The sequence below is a fragment of the Phallusia mammillata genome, chromosome 8 (genome assembly GCF_965637545.1).
Source record: "Phallusia mammillata chromosome 8, kaPhaMamm4.hap1.1, whole genome shotgun sequence".
NCBI lineage: Eukaryota > Metazoa > Chordata > Ascidiacea > Phlebobranchia > Ascidiidae > Phallusia > Phallusia mammillata.
Genome location: NC_137259.1, coordinates 320,700 through 333,849, shown reverse-complemented (window position 1 = coordinate 333,849; position 13,150 = coordinate 320,700). Strand labels below are relative to the sequence as shown.

Below are 13,150 nucleotides of genomic sequence, written 5' to 3'. Positions count from 1 at the left end.
CTCCTCGTGTATACGTGCGCAAGTGGTGGGCGATATTGGTGAGTGATACAGATGTGAAAACCTAAGATTCGGACTCTAGGCGTTCGAAAGTTGAAACAAAAAGTGGTACACCAGAAAAAACTAACAGGAATTCGTACTCGGGTTGCGTTTCTGGTTTAAACCGATGAAGAAAAGTTTTAACTTGTCAGAACGAAAATCATTGATGTATCAGTATAATTTGGGCGAACTGCGTACTTTACCCCTGGAGTGCACAACAAATCATTAAAATTTCACACTTGGGAATGTGAAATTTAAAAATACCAAAAAAATCGGCTTGATTGCTGCTCCCATTTAAAATCTCACACTTTAAAAGTGCAAAAAAAAAACTTAATTGCCATTCCCACATAAAGCTGGTATGCATGTACTTCAATTCTGGTGTTTTTATTTAAGAAATCATAACAGGAACATTACATCATCATAATAAACATCAACACAAATATCATATGTCAGAATTAAATATCATTTTTTCTATCACAAGGACTGATGTGGTAAAAAGTTACCAAAGGTGAATAATAACAAAGAAACAGAGTTTGATGAGTTTCCTTCTGCCCAGTAGGAACAGTAGGAGCACACAGGTTCAACCGAAAGTATTGTACTTTAAACTGTTATAAACATATTCCATTTGATGCTTAAAAACATCCACAAGACACAAATGTCCCCTACTGGAATTGAATCCCTCATAGCTCTGCCACCTTCGATTGTTGTAAGATATTTTCAACTGCAGTCCATCTCTGATGACTTTTTCTTTTTTTGTTTTTGTTTCTTTGATGTTGAAGGAGTAACTGGAAATAAACAGCAGATTGTACTTTAGTAAATCTTTTCTTATTAATGAAATCCGCTTTCCAAGTAAAGCAACAATTCAGGGTCATTAAAATCAAATCAAGAAAATTAAGTGTGAAAACCACTAAATCGGTCGCTGTGTTTTATTTGTTTTACGAAAACAAATGCATTTTTCAGGTTGTACTTAAGATTTTTGACCAGTGTTTTTTTAAGTTTATCACTACAGCTTCATTATCTGAATGTTAACAATAAAGAGTAACAATAAAACAAATAAAAGACCAATTTTGAATACCCTGGCAGCAGTTTACACAACAGTAAATGTTTGTCACCTTCCATTTGAAGTTTTTCCGATTCAACTCGGCGAAGTTGCTTTAAAATCTTTCGCTTTTTTTTACCCGACAAAGTTATATTGGCTCGCGATGAAGTCCTGCAAAAAAACATGAAAACATATGTTGACCATGCACCAGGTTTATGTGAATAACGTTTTTGTCAATTAAAACCCACATGCGTTTTTTCAGAATACCCTTAGGAACCAATTCCGCATCAGGTATTGCCCCTTCTCTCTTTGGAAGATTCTTTTTTCTTCTCTGTTTCTGAACGCGCCTTAGTTTGGAAAAGTTCTTGTATAAAGCCTAAACACAACATTTCACATTAAAATCCTTGCTCATAATGTTAGTTAAAGATATATCTTTTTAACAGTTACCTTCTTTGGTCTGTTTATTGTAGTGGCAACCATATTGCAGGAAGATTTGATTATACAATCCTGACAATTGCAAACAACAGGAAAATGTGATTTTTGTAATTGTAGTTATTTAACACTGTTCGGATAAGAGTTTCGACAATAATTGTGACTGGCTATTGGCTGCAGATAAATGTGCACAATTGTAACTTAAAACAAATCAACTTTCCATTAATTAAACGGTTGTATTACGAAAACTAAAGCGGGTAATGGCTAATGGGTATTTAAAAAAATATGCGAACTTGCATTTTGCGTGACACGTGAAATTTTATCCAAACCACTTGAGGTACAACAATCCTCGACTGCACAGAAAGTTTTTTTCATTTGGCAGCTCTACCTATGAATCCGAACATTACACCTTTTGTTTTAACATTTGTTTCATGTTAACTGCATGAATATCTTTTGTCAAATCAATTTGCATTTTTCAGGGTTGTAGTGTGCAAAACATGTGTTGCTACAGTTTCAATTTTGATTCACTGACTGCTTAATTAGTAGCCCGTAACGGATCACGTGAGTCACATGACTTACAGGTAAACATTGTAAATATTTGCGAATCTTATTCTTTGCCGTTTATTGCTAAGTTGCACTGCAACAAACTCTTTCTCTTCACTCTCGTGTCAACTAACTGTCAATGTTTGAAAGGTATTCGGGCACTTGTGAAGTTGATAGGTTCCAACCGGGATGGCACGAAAATCGTTAATCACGAATTCGGTATGTCAGATGTGTTAAATGCGTGGTGACTTCTGTTACAGTGAAAATCGTGCGTAGCATAGATGAAAGTTCGTGCGCAAAGTTCTGGTTTGCAGCTACAGAAAGCGCGGGCAGTCACTGAATGTTACTGTGTTTTTGAGTTGAGAAGGATTTAAGTTTGCATTAAACCTCACTCGCTCGACCTAAGATCTCATCAGTGCAGCTGGTGACAAGAGATAGGCCGTATTGGCTGGTGTAGCCAGTTAACATTCAATCTAACGGCACTCCAGTTTGTTGGGAGTAACAGGCTAAAAACATGCCTCCCATATACCGTGCGATGCCGCAAGTCCAAAACTAGGCATAAGCCACAGAGGAAACTGGCTCATAATGGCGAAGGAACTGTTTGGGAACCTAAGTGAGGTCGGCTCAGTGTCACAGTATCAATGTAAAACATATCAAGCCAAACTATCAGTGAATTTGACATCTGTCTCTATTCGTTGCAAACCGTTCGCAGCTTGTTCTAGTAGTTGTGGTGAAATATGTCCAACAAGTACGACTTATTGCGTGATGAGGATAGGCCGGGTGGATACACTGGTCCGGTCAACACAAACCAACCCACAGGATTCGGAACAACAACAACTGTGATTGTGACGCAACCAACAGGCAGCGGAAGACAATGGACTTCTGGAGTGTGTGATTGTTGTTCTGATTTTGACACATGTAAGTAGAAACAATGCATAGTGTTACCGACAACAAGACTGATACGTGACAACATTATGGTAAACTATAATGTATTTTCTGCACGTCAGGTGTTTGCGGGTATTTTTGTGGGCTGTGCCAGGCTTGTGCTCTCGCCAAGAAACTGGAGGAAAGCGGGATGGTTGCTCTGTGCGGCTCGAACGGCCTCGTTGCGCTGAGGACCAAGTATCGAACAAAACATGGAATCCATGTGAGTACCCATCTAATGGCCATAACACACTACGCTTGGGCCAAGCATGCCCAAAATTCTTCGTCTAACCCACTAGGTGTCGGTGTTGAGCTGTGGTTATTGTTGCAGGGAACGATGATGAACGACATTTGCTTGTCAACTTTTTGCTTCTCATGCGCGCAATGTCAGTTGGCACGAGATATGAAAGCTGAGATGTATCCGAAGACTTGCTGCGGGGTCTGTTAGAATTTTCATCGATTCCTCGTTCTATAGCGATTCTTGTTTATCTTGACCTAATCTTTGCCATTTTTGCCTTTTCAAGCATTTGCAATAACAACCCAGTTAACATGTGCCAGATGGTTATGTGTTTGTACGCAGTATCGCAGAAAATCCAACCTTTGTTTAAATGGGTTGAATTTTCCATTTCTATTTAATCCCCGATGGAAAAATGTCATTTCGCTTCAATTTGTTGCTCAAATGTAAAAATTTATTGATTTGAATTGTTCCAAAAAATCTGTAACATATGTACATGCAAATATCTATTGGGACACGACAAAGTATATTTCAACCAAACGTTTCGGTGAAACCTGTTTTGTTTTCATATCGCCCATGTGTTACGATGATTGACAGTTGTTTCTCCACAGCGGTGACGCAAAAATATCGACCTCTAACGGTTCGGTCAATGTCACTTATATTCCATCAAGCTATTTGTCGGTGCGAGTGCAAGAAAAAAGAAAAACATTAACAATCGATAAACGCGCGGGAATCAATAATCTGAAGGTCGATTGAAGGACAAATATGTTGTGATGCATACAGACCAATGTAGTATAGAGACAGAGATCGCGTTATGTCAAAATGAGGTTATGAAGTAAAATAAGAACAGGCTGGCTGACCGAGTTTATTAATATCATGCATTATCTGCAGTGCAGTGGAAAATCAGCCGCGTAAATTTAGCTGCCATTGTAAGATTTACAAATGCACAGTTTTGTGATTTAAGCTGAGTGACGACCACATTTTTCCGACGTTATCACAATGAATCAAGTATTTGGTCACTCAAGCATGACGGGCGATCACGTGATTGAACTACCTGTAGTAAACCACCTGACTGAAATACCAGAAACGTCAACAAACACAGTGATTGTGACGCAACCAAGGAGCGGGGACAGACAATGGAGTTCAGGAATATGCGATTGTTTATCCGATTTTGAAATGTGTGAGTTGCGTTTAATCAGTTCGAACATTTGCTGCTTTTACTAATTCATCGTAATTTCAGGTCTTTATACGATTTACTGCGGCATTTGCCTTCATTGCGCTGTTGCTAAGAAACTAGATGAAAGCGGATGCTCGGGAGCTTGTTTATCCGGACAAGTAGCTCTCCGGACAAAATACCGTCTCAGACACAAAATAAGAGTGAGTTGTGAATTAAGTTTCACATTCAAACGTTGAAACAAATTAAATTGCAGGGAAATATACTGGATGACATGTGCGTAGTGACTTGGTGCAATGGATGCGCGCTGGGTCAGATATTGAGGGACACGGAAAAGGAAATGTACCCGAGGACATGTTGCGGTGTTTGGTGACGTTTGCATCGTGGGTGGTTTCCATGGCGACGAAACAACAGCATTTTGATGGAATATCGTATTTATTTTGCAAAAAAAAATACTTGTTTGCACAACAAGTCGAACAAATCGACAATAAAGCGGATAATATGACTGTTGGGCGAAAACAGACAGACGACAAAAAGTTTTCGATTACAATTTTAACTATAAGGCATAAGTATATCGCAATGTTTCGACGTAATAACGTTTCAACCACGGTTTGCAAATTGCTCATTACTGGTGAGAAACAATACAACTATCCACCCCCTGTAAGTGCAATCAATTAATCCCTACAGCGGCACCCAATGGCCAATATAGACCTGTGTGACATCACAAGCAGTTACGTCATCTTTAGTTTGTAAGCTTTGATGTCCATTGTTTTTAAGTTGAGTTTTTCATTCCTTGTAATTGATTTGCATTGATGTTGCAACGATAGTGACGTTTCACAAACGCTCTGTGACGTAAAGAATGACTCCATTGTGAGGTTGTTGTCACGCGGTGTGGCGCACTTTGCCTGAAAATATTTTCCTGAATCCAAATCACACTCATATCCCACGCGATGGAGCAAGAGAGCAGTTTCATCTGAGGGCAAAGGTCGTGTGACGTCATGCATAGTACGTAGGTTGAGGAGGAACACGTCACAGGGTAATGACGTCAGTGGCACGTGAGTGGATTGCAAGTTCCTTACGTCAGCAGATGACGTCATAGACCGCACGGGGTGTAGCAGTTGCCATGACAACATGTGCGCAGCCATCGACGGGTAACTCAGTTTCGCGTCATTCTTTGTGACGTCATGCTTGTCCCATTGTTCGATCATAATCACAAATGATTCTGGAGTAGGAACATTGTCTGTTACACCTTGACCCAATCCTCTGTTGTCATCCTGCATCAATCTTCGATCCATTATAACTTCAAGTTGACCTGATCGTAGTGATGCGACACCTAGTGGCTGTCCAGTGAGAAGAGTTAATCTGCATAAAATAAACATTTTAAACAAATATCGTCAAATATTTTAAACAAATATCGTCAAACTTATTATGTTAATGATCTGATATTGTTCAGTGTAATCACTCTCAGTCCATATTATATTGGGATATTTGTTAATCAACAAAGTGCTCGGTGCTCGGCCGAGCACGCTCGGTGCATTGTGACGTCACAAAAATTCCCAATTCCACGCTAGTTTTGTAGGTTCCCAAGGCTGCTTACGTCACCAGCGGTGTATTAATCTGTACAGGCTGCAGTAGTACACGTTTTTCCACCATTCTAACGCATTTAAAAAACGGCCTTTTTTGGTCTTGGATACCCTTTTCGAACACTAGTTTCGTATGTTAGCAGGCCATGAATACGCAAATTTAATGCACCGAGTATCAAAAACAGCGATGCTCGGTATCGAGCATTCAGGTACTGGCTCGGCTCTTATTATTTACCTTGTCTTCCCATCCTGTATGAAAGCCATAGCCGGCATCGGATAGAAGTTTGCCTGTATTGGAAGTTTGCTGTAAGTTGTGCGAGCCTGGGTCTGGAATCCATTCAAATCAGAATAAAACCGAGAATCTGACGTAATGTCTGACGTCACACGCATCGCTATCTCCTTGTTGTCGTAACCGGATCTGACGTCAACGGTATTGATGACGTGTAGACCAAGATGTTGCGGTCCTCTGCCATCCCCAGCGTAAACAGTCAACCTTTGTTGCGTAACAAGCGTTTAATTGTTAGAAAACATTCTATACCACAATGAGCATTGTCAAAACATCACAAACCTGTGCATGACGTTTGGCAGCAGGACTTGAACCTCGGACATGATTGGTCCGCTGATGTGACGTATAAGTGGGCGGTGGTCAGCGGACACGTGGGGCGTGGCATCACCGGCTGGAAGGAACAGATAAGCACCGCTCTTGTCTTTCGACATTCTCGATGTGTAGCTGACGAAATTCAGGTTGGCCTGGAAATACACGTGGTTTGGTTTGAAGTTGGAAACAACAGAGCAGATAGGAAGCTGGTTTAGTTTGTCAGTAATACGAACAAAGTGGGTTTTACATTCATTTTTTGAGAATGACACAAGTTGCTGATGAACGTCACGTTTTATAAAACTGTGAATTATGTGCCAATGGACAAGTTAGTCTTTGAAAAAGTTGCATTTTGTAAACTTGGCGAAGTTGGGTTTTGTATCTTATTAAAATATTTCTTACTTTTGTCTTGATTCCATTTTGTTTGTTGGCAACAGATTGCAAATATCCACTTTGTGATGAAACAGTTGCAATTATGTGTCCATTGTCCAGATGAATATCTCCTACTTGACCAGGTTTGATGGTGAAAATGTCATGTGACTTAACCTCGCTCCCTGGTTGGTTAAAAATTTCCACTTTGGAGGGTGTGTTGTGGGCGGAGTCAAATATAGTTCTAAAAATGTGAATAAAAAGAGACTATTTACCGATTACAGGAGTTGATAACCTTAAACTAGATGAGTTAGTAAATAAAAATAATAATAAAACTGTAGTAACATAAACAAACTACAAGTAGTTACCAGAACAACAAAGTTATTAAACATTAATAGTTTTTTAGGAACACTATGCACGGACTTGAAAAGTAGTTTAATCATAAACATTACTGCCAAGGTAGTGGTGTATATATACATGTGTATATACAAAACATGTACTGATGATGACAACAGAGATTGTCGAAACGTTACACGATGTATTCTATATACACCACTACCTTGGCAGTAATGTTTATGATTAAATTAATAGTTTTGAAATTCACATCTGCGAAATAAACTTTACCTTATCTTGTATGTAGTGAGACCGAGGGGTGGAATAACAGCGTTGAAGTAAAGTTCAAACTTATTTGGGGCTGGATTCGACTGCGACGACCACACAATGCTTGTTTGTGAAGGTATGACATCACCAGTTGATGATGTCACTTCTACTTCTGAAGATGAAACTATTAATCTGACCACACCTGAAAATGTAAACAAACATAAGTTACCAATGTATGTGAAAGTTGAAAATTTTCAGGACTGGAGTTAAAAATGTTGTCGCAATAGAATATGCTAGGGATCATTTTTTCCCTTCACACAACTTTACTGCTTACCAGATCTTTCATATGCGAGAGAGTTGTAAAGTACGACTGGAGCAAACTTCTGTGATTCAGGAATATTTATGACATTCGGACTCGGAGGTGAACTTTGTTGACTGTAAACTTCATCAAATTCAAATAAGTTGAAGTTTTCATCGTATTTCGAAACATCTCGCAGCAAAAGAATTTCTGCACTTTTCACTATAACCTAAAATGCACAAAACTTTAAGTTTGTGGGCAAACAAGATTTCTAGATAAACTGCATGAAGTTTGTGTTATGCTTGGCAGCAACAGTTGAAATAAATGAGACTTTGGTCATAAAAAGTTCTTTTTTGGTGAAGCAAGCAATTTTATTCATAAGATTCCAATTGGGTAAGTTTTTTTTCTGTGTCATAATTGGGTTAAATTTGGATACTAAGCCCGACAAACAACCTGCACAACCTTTCTACCTGCTAGTTACCTTTTTGCAATCCATCAAACTTCTCATCAGTCTCGTCCCGTAATCAACAACAACAACATCTTTGGCAGTTCCCGTTATTCCGTCGTGATGTTGAAATAAACCAAGATTTCGTCGAGCGTGGATTAAAAGTCTGTGAAAATGTCAGGTTCAGTTGTTGTCTGGATTGTTCAAATAAATTGTAGCTTTACTCACGGATAAAGTGATTCGGAAAACTTTTTAGTTTCACCTGCCTTTTTGGCCACTGGAAGTGCTAAAGAGAATATCACCTCTGCCGCCCTCAAGTGAGCAGCTAAAACTCGATCCTGCAAAAAAATGTAAAAGGCGTTTACTAATTGTAAAAGTTAATTTGTCCAAAATATGGACAAACTGTTTTCAAAATCAGCACACATGTAGGAACCTTAACTGGTTGTAATATCTTGCTGGTCAGTGTTTATTAGATATTTTCACAAAGTAAGCACCTGCATTTTATGGTAAGGCCTTGACGTGTAGTAGCCGCTCCAATAATGATCTTCACGATCGGCATAAGTAAAGAAATCACCAGTAAGTGCTGGAAGTCTGTAATGCACAGTGTATTGATTATTATAATTTGTGTAATGATAAAACCATAAAATCACTCCATAACCAAAACTTATCAGACATTAAGTTTATCACTGCTACTGAGGATAGTGAGCATTACATCTTCTGTTTTACTCACTTATTTTCACCACCAATTTCAGTCTTCATGGCATCAAAATATTCAGACAAAGTTCCAAACTGCAGTTTTGCATTCAGTTCAGGGTGTGAATTCACATACGAGAATATTTTGTTGTAGTTGTTGAACTGAGCGTCTGCTTCAGCTTTCTGTGATGAAACAACACAGTATAATAAGCTACAAAATATTGCTGCCAGGCAAAATATCAATTTGCCAGAAGAGCTCTATATACTTAATAAGCTACAAACTATAGCAGGAAAATATCAACACTATCAATGTGCACAACAAAAACAGGTAACTATGTGCAGAGAAAAATGTTGAAAAAAATGTAATTTAGTAAATCTGTTGTCATCGTCAGTGCAGGTTGTACCGAGATTGTTGAAACGTCTGTATTCTATATACACCAGTACTTTGGTCGTAATGTTTATGATTTAAATAACCCAGTAAATTTGCTAGTTTCAAGATTATGTAACAAAAATATTGAGAGTGTCAAACCTGGGTGTATCTGAAATCATCACCAAGTATTACAAGCAAAGTGTTTGTCCGAAACAACTTTGATTTCTTGCGATACTGGTCAAGAAGCATTTTTGATCTCGCCTCGACATTGTGATTTTCGATGGCCACTGGAGGGACTCGCCATGGGCAGGTCAGTCGGAAACCCGGCAATCTTGCAAAGTCAAACTAAAAGCAAAAGGATAATAAACATTAGGGCATTTCTTATTTAAGCAAAGCACAGTTGATGTGAAACTTTGAACGACACTCTATTCAGTCAAAATATCAAAACATGACAGAAGTTATAGGTAGGTCGGAACAGTGTGCACTGTCTGCAGCTTATCATTTATTGGCTTCATGCTTTTATATGACAATGCCAACTTCCTGTTTCCATACCGACAAGAACAACAAACAACACAGCAATATTTTTACCTGACAACAAATCTTTGGGTCTGGTCCACATGTGTGGGGAACATCATACGAGTAGAATGGCATCATGTGGCATGTCATGTCAGTGTGGGTGTCACTGTCCCATGCTTGCCGCCACCTGACCATAAAATATGAATCAAACAGAAGCAAAAACAAATAACTAGGATGTGAAAATATATGCTAAATAATGAACAGCAAGCTATATTAACGTCAACCTCGGACTCTAAAACTTTTTAAATGAACAAACTTATTTCAAAAACAAACAGCAAACAAACCTCAAAATCAATGCTTTTAACTTGAATTATATGTTTCCATAGCAAAAACTTTACCTAAATTCTAAAGACTGTTGTTTGGCCAGTTGTTTCTTAACAGCGTAATGAGTTCGTTGAATCAACATGTTTTCAAACTTCATCTTTTTGAGAATGTACGTCATTGTAGGAGAGTGGCCAAATGGGTCGATTGCCCAACCACTGCGAGGTATAACACCAAATGTCCTGTACAACCAGTCATTGCCTGGAAAACACCATTTCACAATAAAGATCTATTTTTGCACAAAAAACAAGCTTGTCGATTTGAAATTAGGTTTTCACTTTCAAAAGTTTTTGTGTCAATGTATAACATTTAAAGCAAAAAATAAATTGAAAAATTTTCACTTTTTCACTGAACAGAATTTAGCATTAATTTTCCAACACTTAGCATACCTTCAATCATTTGGTCAATCATTTCAGAATAATGTGTGTTTGCCTCATCGTTCATCACCCAACCTCCAGTCACTATTTCAAGTTGTCCGTTATTTACAAGTTTTTTTGCATTTTCCTTTCGTTGAGGAGTTGCGATGTCCCACCACATCGATAAGTACGACATTTCAGCCCAGATAAATCGTCTAAAGGGAGAACAAAAATGATTGAGAACATTAGGCATGTTTTAATACACATTTGATGACAGTCACATAAAACTTGTTACCTATTTGAATCTTCCATTAGTGAATCAACAACAGTGTTTAAGATGTGCTGAGTTTGATCATAGAAATATTTGTCGAGAGTTTTTATCCACCCAGGATCATTATGAGAATGAGGCACCACAAACACTAAAGTGGACAAAACACAATAAATTATTGGCATTAATCTTATACACTGTGACTTATCTCTTTAATACAAAGATTGTTCTTTAAAATGTTTTTGTGCTTTAATTTGCAATAGATACACTTTTTGCAATTAGGTTTGCAAACATGTAAAGTTGTTAATTAAACTTTGGACTGAAGCAGCAATCCATAATATTCATCAGTAAGTAATCAAGCACATCAAGTTTTTCGCTCAAAAACCTTTAAGTTGTTTTCCATTCCACTCAGAATCAGAAGTTTGTATGTCAAACCCTTGTTTCCAAACCCCACCGTCTTGGTCATTGAATGGAAGTTGTTTGTAAACGTTGATCATGTTCACATCGGAACTTGTCACTTTGTAGGGAATATTCAAACAAACATCATTCATTCTGCTGTTGTTGAACCTGAAGTTTTGTTGTGTTAATTACCATGGTAATGTAAAATACAAGACTTTATTCATACGTGGATGGGTTTTGGGGAAGGACAGGTTTCCGTTCTGTTATTCTAATAACATTTTTGAGGCTGTTCCGTTGATCTGGGTCATGAACATTTCCCTGCTTCAAAAAATCTGAAACATCGTTTTGAATCTGAAAGTTAAAAGTATGATTGAGATTTTGCAATTAAAGTTTATGGCAAATGGCAATGTTGACAATTAAATAGTTTGTAAAAATATAAGATGCAAGGTTTGTTAGTGGAGATAAATTGTTACACCATTAAAATGACTTATGATTACGAAACTACACCTCATTCATAAGCTTTTTATTAGTTTCCAAATCTTTTTCCATCACTTTTAGTTTGTCGCCAATTAAATGACTCTGATCAGCTTTTAATATATGGTCCGACGCAGGAGTTTCTAATTGACTGATCATCAGCCAGATGCTGCCGAAAAATAAACATCCTCCGAAAAACAGGAGTTGCTTCTTTCGAAACATCTCTCTCAAATTTGTACAGAATAAATGCGGTTCTAAACCTTAAAAATCGTGTTTTTGTAAGTCCAAAATTCAGTGAGTATGAAACGAATGTTAAGGCATGACTTTTCGTTGAAACTTTAGCTATATGTTACCAAGCAACTTAGAAGCATTCCATGCAAAACGTAAACAAATTGAAATCTGCAAAAGCGAAGAAAATGAAACAAACTGGAAAGCGGCACTACGTCACTACCTTCAATATCCAATGAGCGATTGAGCGAACGCAAAGTGGACACAATTTCTGCCAATTTCTTGTACTTAAAACTATTTTTTTACACACACTTATTATCTTGAGTTCAGTTATGTGGATTTTCCGTTACCTTGACATAATTTGTGTTGAAGTATAAAGTGTTTATTACAAGTCAGGCGTTTCTCTCATCCGAAGTTTTTTTGATGACATGATGACGTTACGCTTCGGGGATTTCCAGGGTTTTTGTGAAATTTCCCGAAACTGTAACCAAGAATTTTGAACAGCTGTTGTTTGGAATCCGTCACAAATTAAGTAATTAAAGGTATGTTATCAATATCACAACGTTTAGTATTTAGTTGTTTTTGTAAACTTTTACAAAGTGGGGTTGATAATTACATCTACAACAGCAAACAATTCCAACATCGAATAGTTTTAGTCGTTTTGTTCGAAGTTTAATCAAAAAAAACTACTAGTCACTGCGACACAACGAACTTAGTGGTTCAGTAGCGAACAAATACATGCGCCGCAGCCGCGCCCTTAAGACTACGTTTACAAATCACACGTGAAAGAGAAGTTAGAGATCTCACTGGAGAAGCGAGGGGCGCGAAGGTCGACGCGACTGGGTGTGACAACATGGGTTAACGTCAGTCAGTAATGTTTGTATTTTAACTGACAAGAGCCCATCCCTGTTTAGGATTCATGTTTTAGTGTTACGTGATTACAATATGTTATTGGCCGTTTTTAACTGGGTTATCTTGTTTGCCATTATCCGATGCAACTCTACAAGTCGTGTTAGCAGCATCACAAATGGAGCAGTGATTAGGAAATTATTTCATTCACACCATGCTTTGCTTTAAGTGGCTGTTCGGTGTAAAACACAAACAAAACTGGTAATCAGCAACTGCGTCTGAGCCGGTTAGGGCATGTAGGCTACAAAGTCATTGCACTTCTTTGTTGCCTGAAGAAAAACTT

General features: G+C 38.0%; 4 protein-coding genes across 4 annotated transcripts; 2 read left to right on the top strand and 2 right to left on the bottom strand.

The window, feature by feature from the left end:
• Positions 1 to 404: 404 nt before the first annotated feature.
• LOC145204628 (uncharacterized protein C11orf98 homolog) lies at positions 405 to 1,760 on the bottom strand. The gene is made up of 4 exons (XM_080077217.1): positions 1,523 to 1,760; positions 1,324 to 1,451; positions 1,149 to 1,246; positions 405 to 821 (listed from the first exon to the last, which is right to left on the bottom strand). The coding sequence occupies exons 1-4, from the start codon at positions 1,553 to 1,555 to the stop codon at positions 754 to 756; spliced, it is 327 nt and encodes a 108-aa protein (XP_079933343.1). The 5' UTR covers positions 1,556 to 1,760; the 3' UTR covers positions 405 to 753.
• A 793-nt stretch (positions 1,761 to 2,553) lies between these two features.
• On the top strand, positions 2,554 to 3,932 carry LOC145204872 (placenta-specific gene 8 protein-like). Its single transcript, XM_080077485.1, has 3 exons — positions 2,554 to 2,968; positions 3,058 to 3,197; positions 3,306 to 3,932. Exons 1-3 carry the CDS (start codon positions 2,788 to 2,790, stop codon positions 3,420 to 3,422), a joined length of 438 nt encoding a protein of 145 aa, XP_079933611.1. The 5' UTR covers positions 2,554 to 2,787; the 3' UTR covers positions 3,423 to 3,932.
• Positions 3,933 to 3,987: 55 nt separating this feature from the next.
• On the top strand, positions 3,988 to 4,888 carry LOC145204874 (placenta-specific gene 8 protein-like). The gene is made up of 3 exons (XM_080077486.1): positions 3,988 to 4,389; positions 4,450 to 4,586; positions 4,640 to 4,888. The coding sequence occupies exons 1-3, from the start codon at positions 4,209 to 4,211 to the stop codon at positions 4,754 to 4,756; spliced, it is 435 nt and encodes a 144-aa protein (XP_079933612.1). The 5' UTR covers positions 3,988 to 4,208; the 3' UTR covers positions 4,757 to 4,888.
• Positions 4,800 to 12,136, bottom strand: LOC145204870 (alpha-mannosidase 2-like). Its single transcript, XM_080077483.1, has 18 exons — positions 11,764 to 12,136; positions 11,483 to 11,607; positions 11,243 to 11,424; positions 10,885 to 11,008; positions 10,623 to 10,804; positions 10,251 to 10,434; positions 9,925 to 10,039; positions 9,496 to 9,681; positions 9,004 to 9,149; positions 8,768 to 8,864; positions 8,502 to 8,611; positions 8,310 to 8,439; positions 7,865 to 8,057; positions 7,555 to 7,732; positions 6,964 to 7,174; positions 6,535 to 6,716; positions 6,202 to 6,459; positions 4,800 to 5,745 (listed from the first exon to the last, which is right to left on the bottom strand). The coding sequence occupies exons 1-18, from the start codon at positions 11,950 to 11,952 to the stop codon at positions 5,115 to 5,117; spliced, it is 3,423 nt and encodes a 1,140-aa protein (XP_079933609.1). The 5' UTR covers positions 11,953 to 12,136; the 3' UTR covers positions 4,800 to 5,114.
• Positions 12,137 to 13,150: the final 1,014 nt, after the last annotated feature.

Excerpts from the sequence above, each read along its gene's own strand:
- LOC145204870 (XM_080077483.1), bottom strand. The coding sequence starts at position 11,952 with ATGTTTCGAAAGAAGCAACTCCTGTTTTTCGGAGGATGTTTATTTTTC. Across the intron at positions 11,425-11,482 it reads CTTCCCCAAAACCCATCCAC|GTTCAACAACAGCAGAATGA; the intron begins GTATGAATAAAG and ends ACAAAACTTCAG. Across the intron at positions 6,717-6,963 it reads AAAATGGAATCAAGACAAAA|GCCAACCTGAATTTCGTCAG; the intron begins GTAAGAAATATT and ends GTGTATTTCCAG.
- LOC145204872 (XM_080077485.1), top strand. The coding sequence starts at position 2,788 with ATGTCCAACAAGTACGACTTATTGCGTGATGAGGATAGGCCGGGTGGA. Across the intron at positions 2,969-3,057 it reads TTGTTCTGATTTTGACACAT|GTGTTTGCGGGTATTTTTGT; the intron begins GTAAGTAGAAAC and ends TCTGCACGTCAG. Across the intron at positions 3,198-3,305 it reads GAACAAAACATGGAATCCAT|GGAACGATGATGAACGACAT; the intron begins GTGAGTACCCAT and ends TTATTGTTGCAG.
- LOC145204874 (XM_080077486.1), top strand. The coding sequence starts at position 4,209 with ATGAATCAAGTATTTGGTCACTCAAGCATGACGGGCGATCACGTGATT. Across the intron at positions 4,390-4,449 it reads TTTATCCGATTTTGAAATGT|GTCTTTATACGATTTACTGC; the intron begins GTGAGTTGCGTT and ends TCGTAATTTCAG. Across the intron at positions 4,587-4,639 it reads GTCTCAGACACAAAATAAGA|GGAAATATACTGGATGACAT; the intron begins GTGAGTTGTGAA and ends ATTAAATTGCAG.
- LOC145204628 (XM_080077217.1), bottom strand. The coding sequence starts at position 1,555 with ATGGTTGCCACTACAATAAACAGACCAAAGAAG. Across the intron at positions 1,452-1,522 it reads CAATAAACAGACCAAAGAAG|GCTTTATACAAGAACTTTTC; the intron begins GTAACTGTTAAA and ends TGTTGTGTTTAG. Across the intron at positions 1,247-1,323 it reads GGTATTCTGAAAAAACGCAT|GACTTCATCGCGAGCCAATA; the intron begins GTGGGTTTTAAT and ends GTTTTTTTGCAG.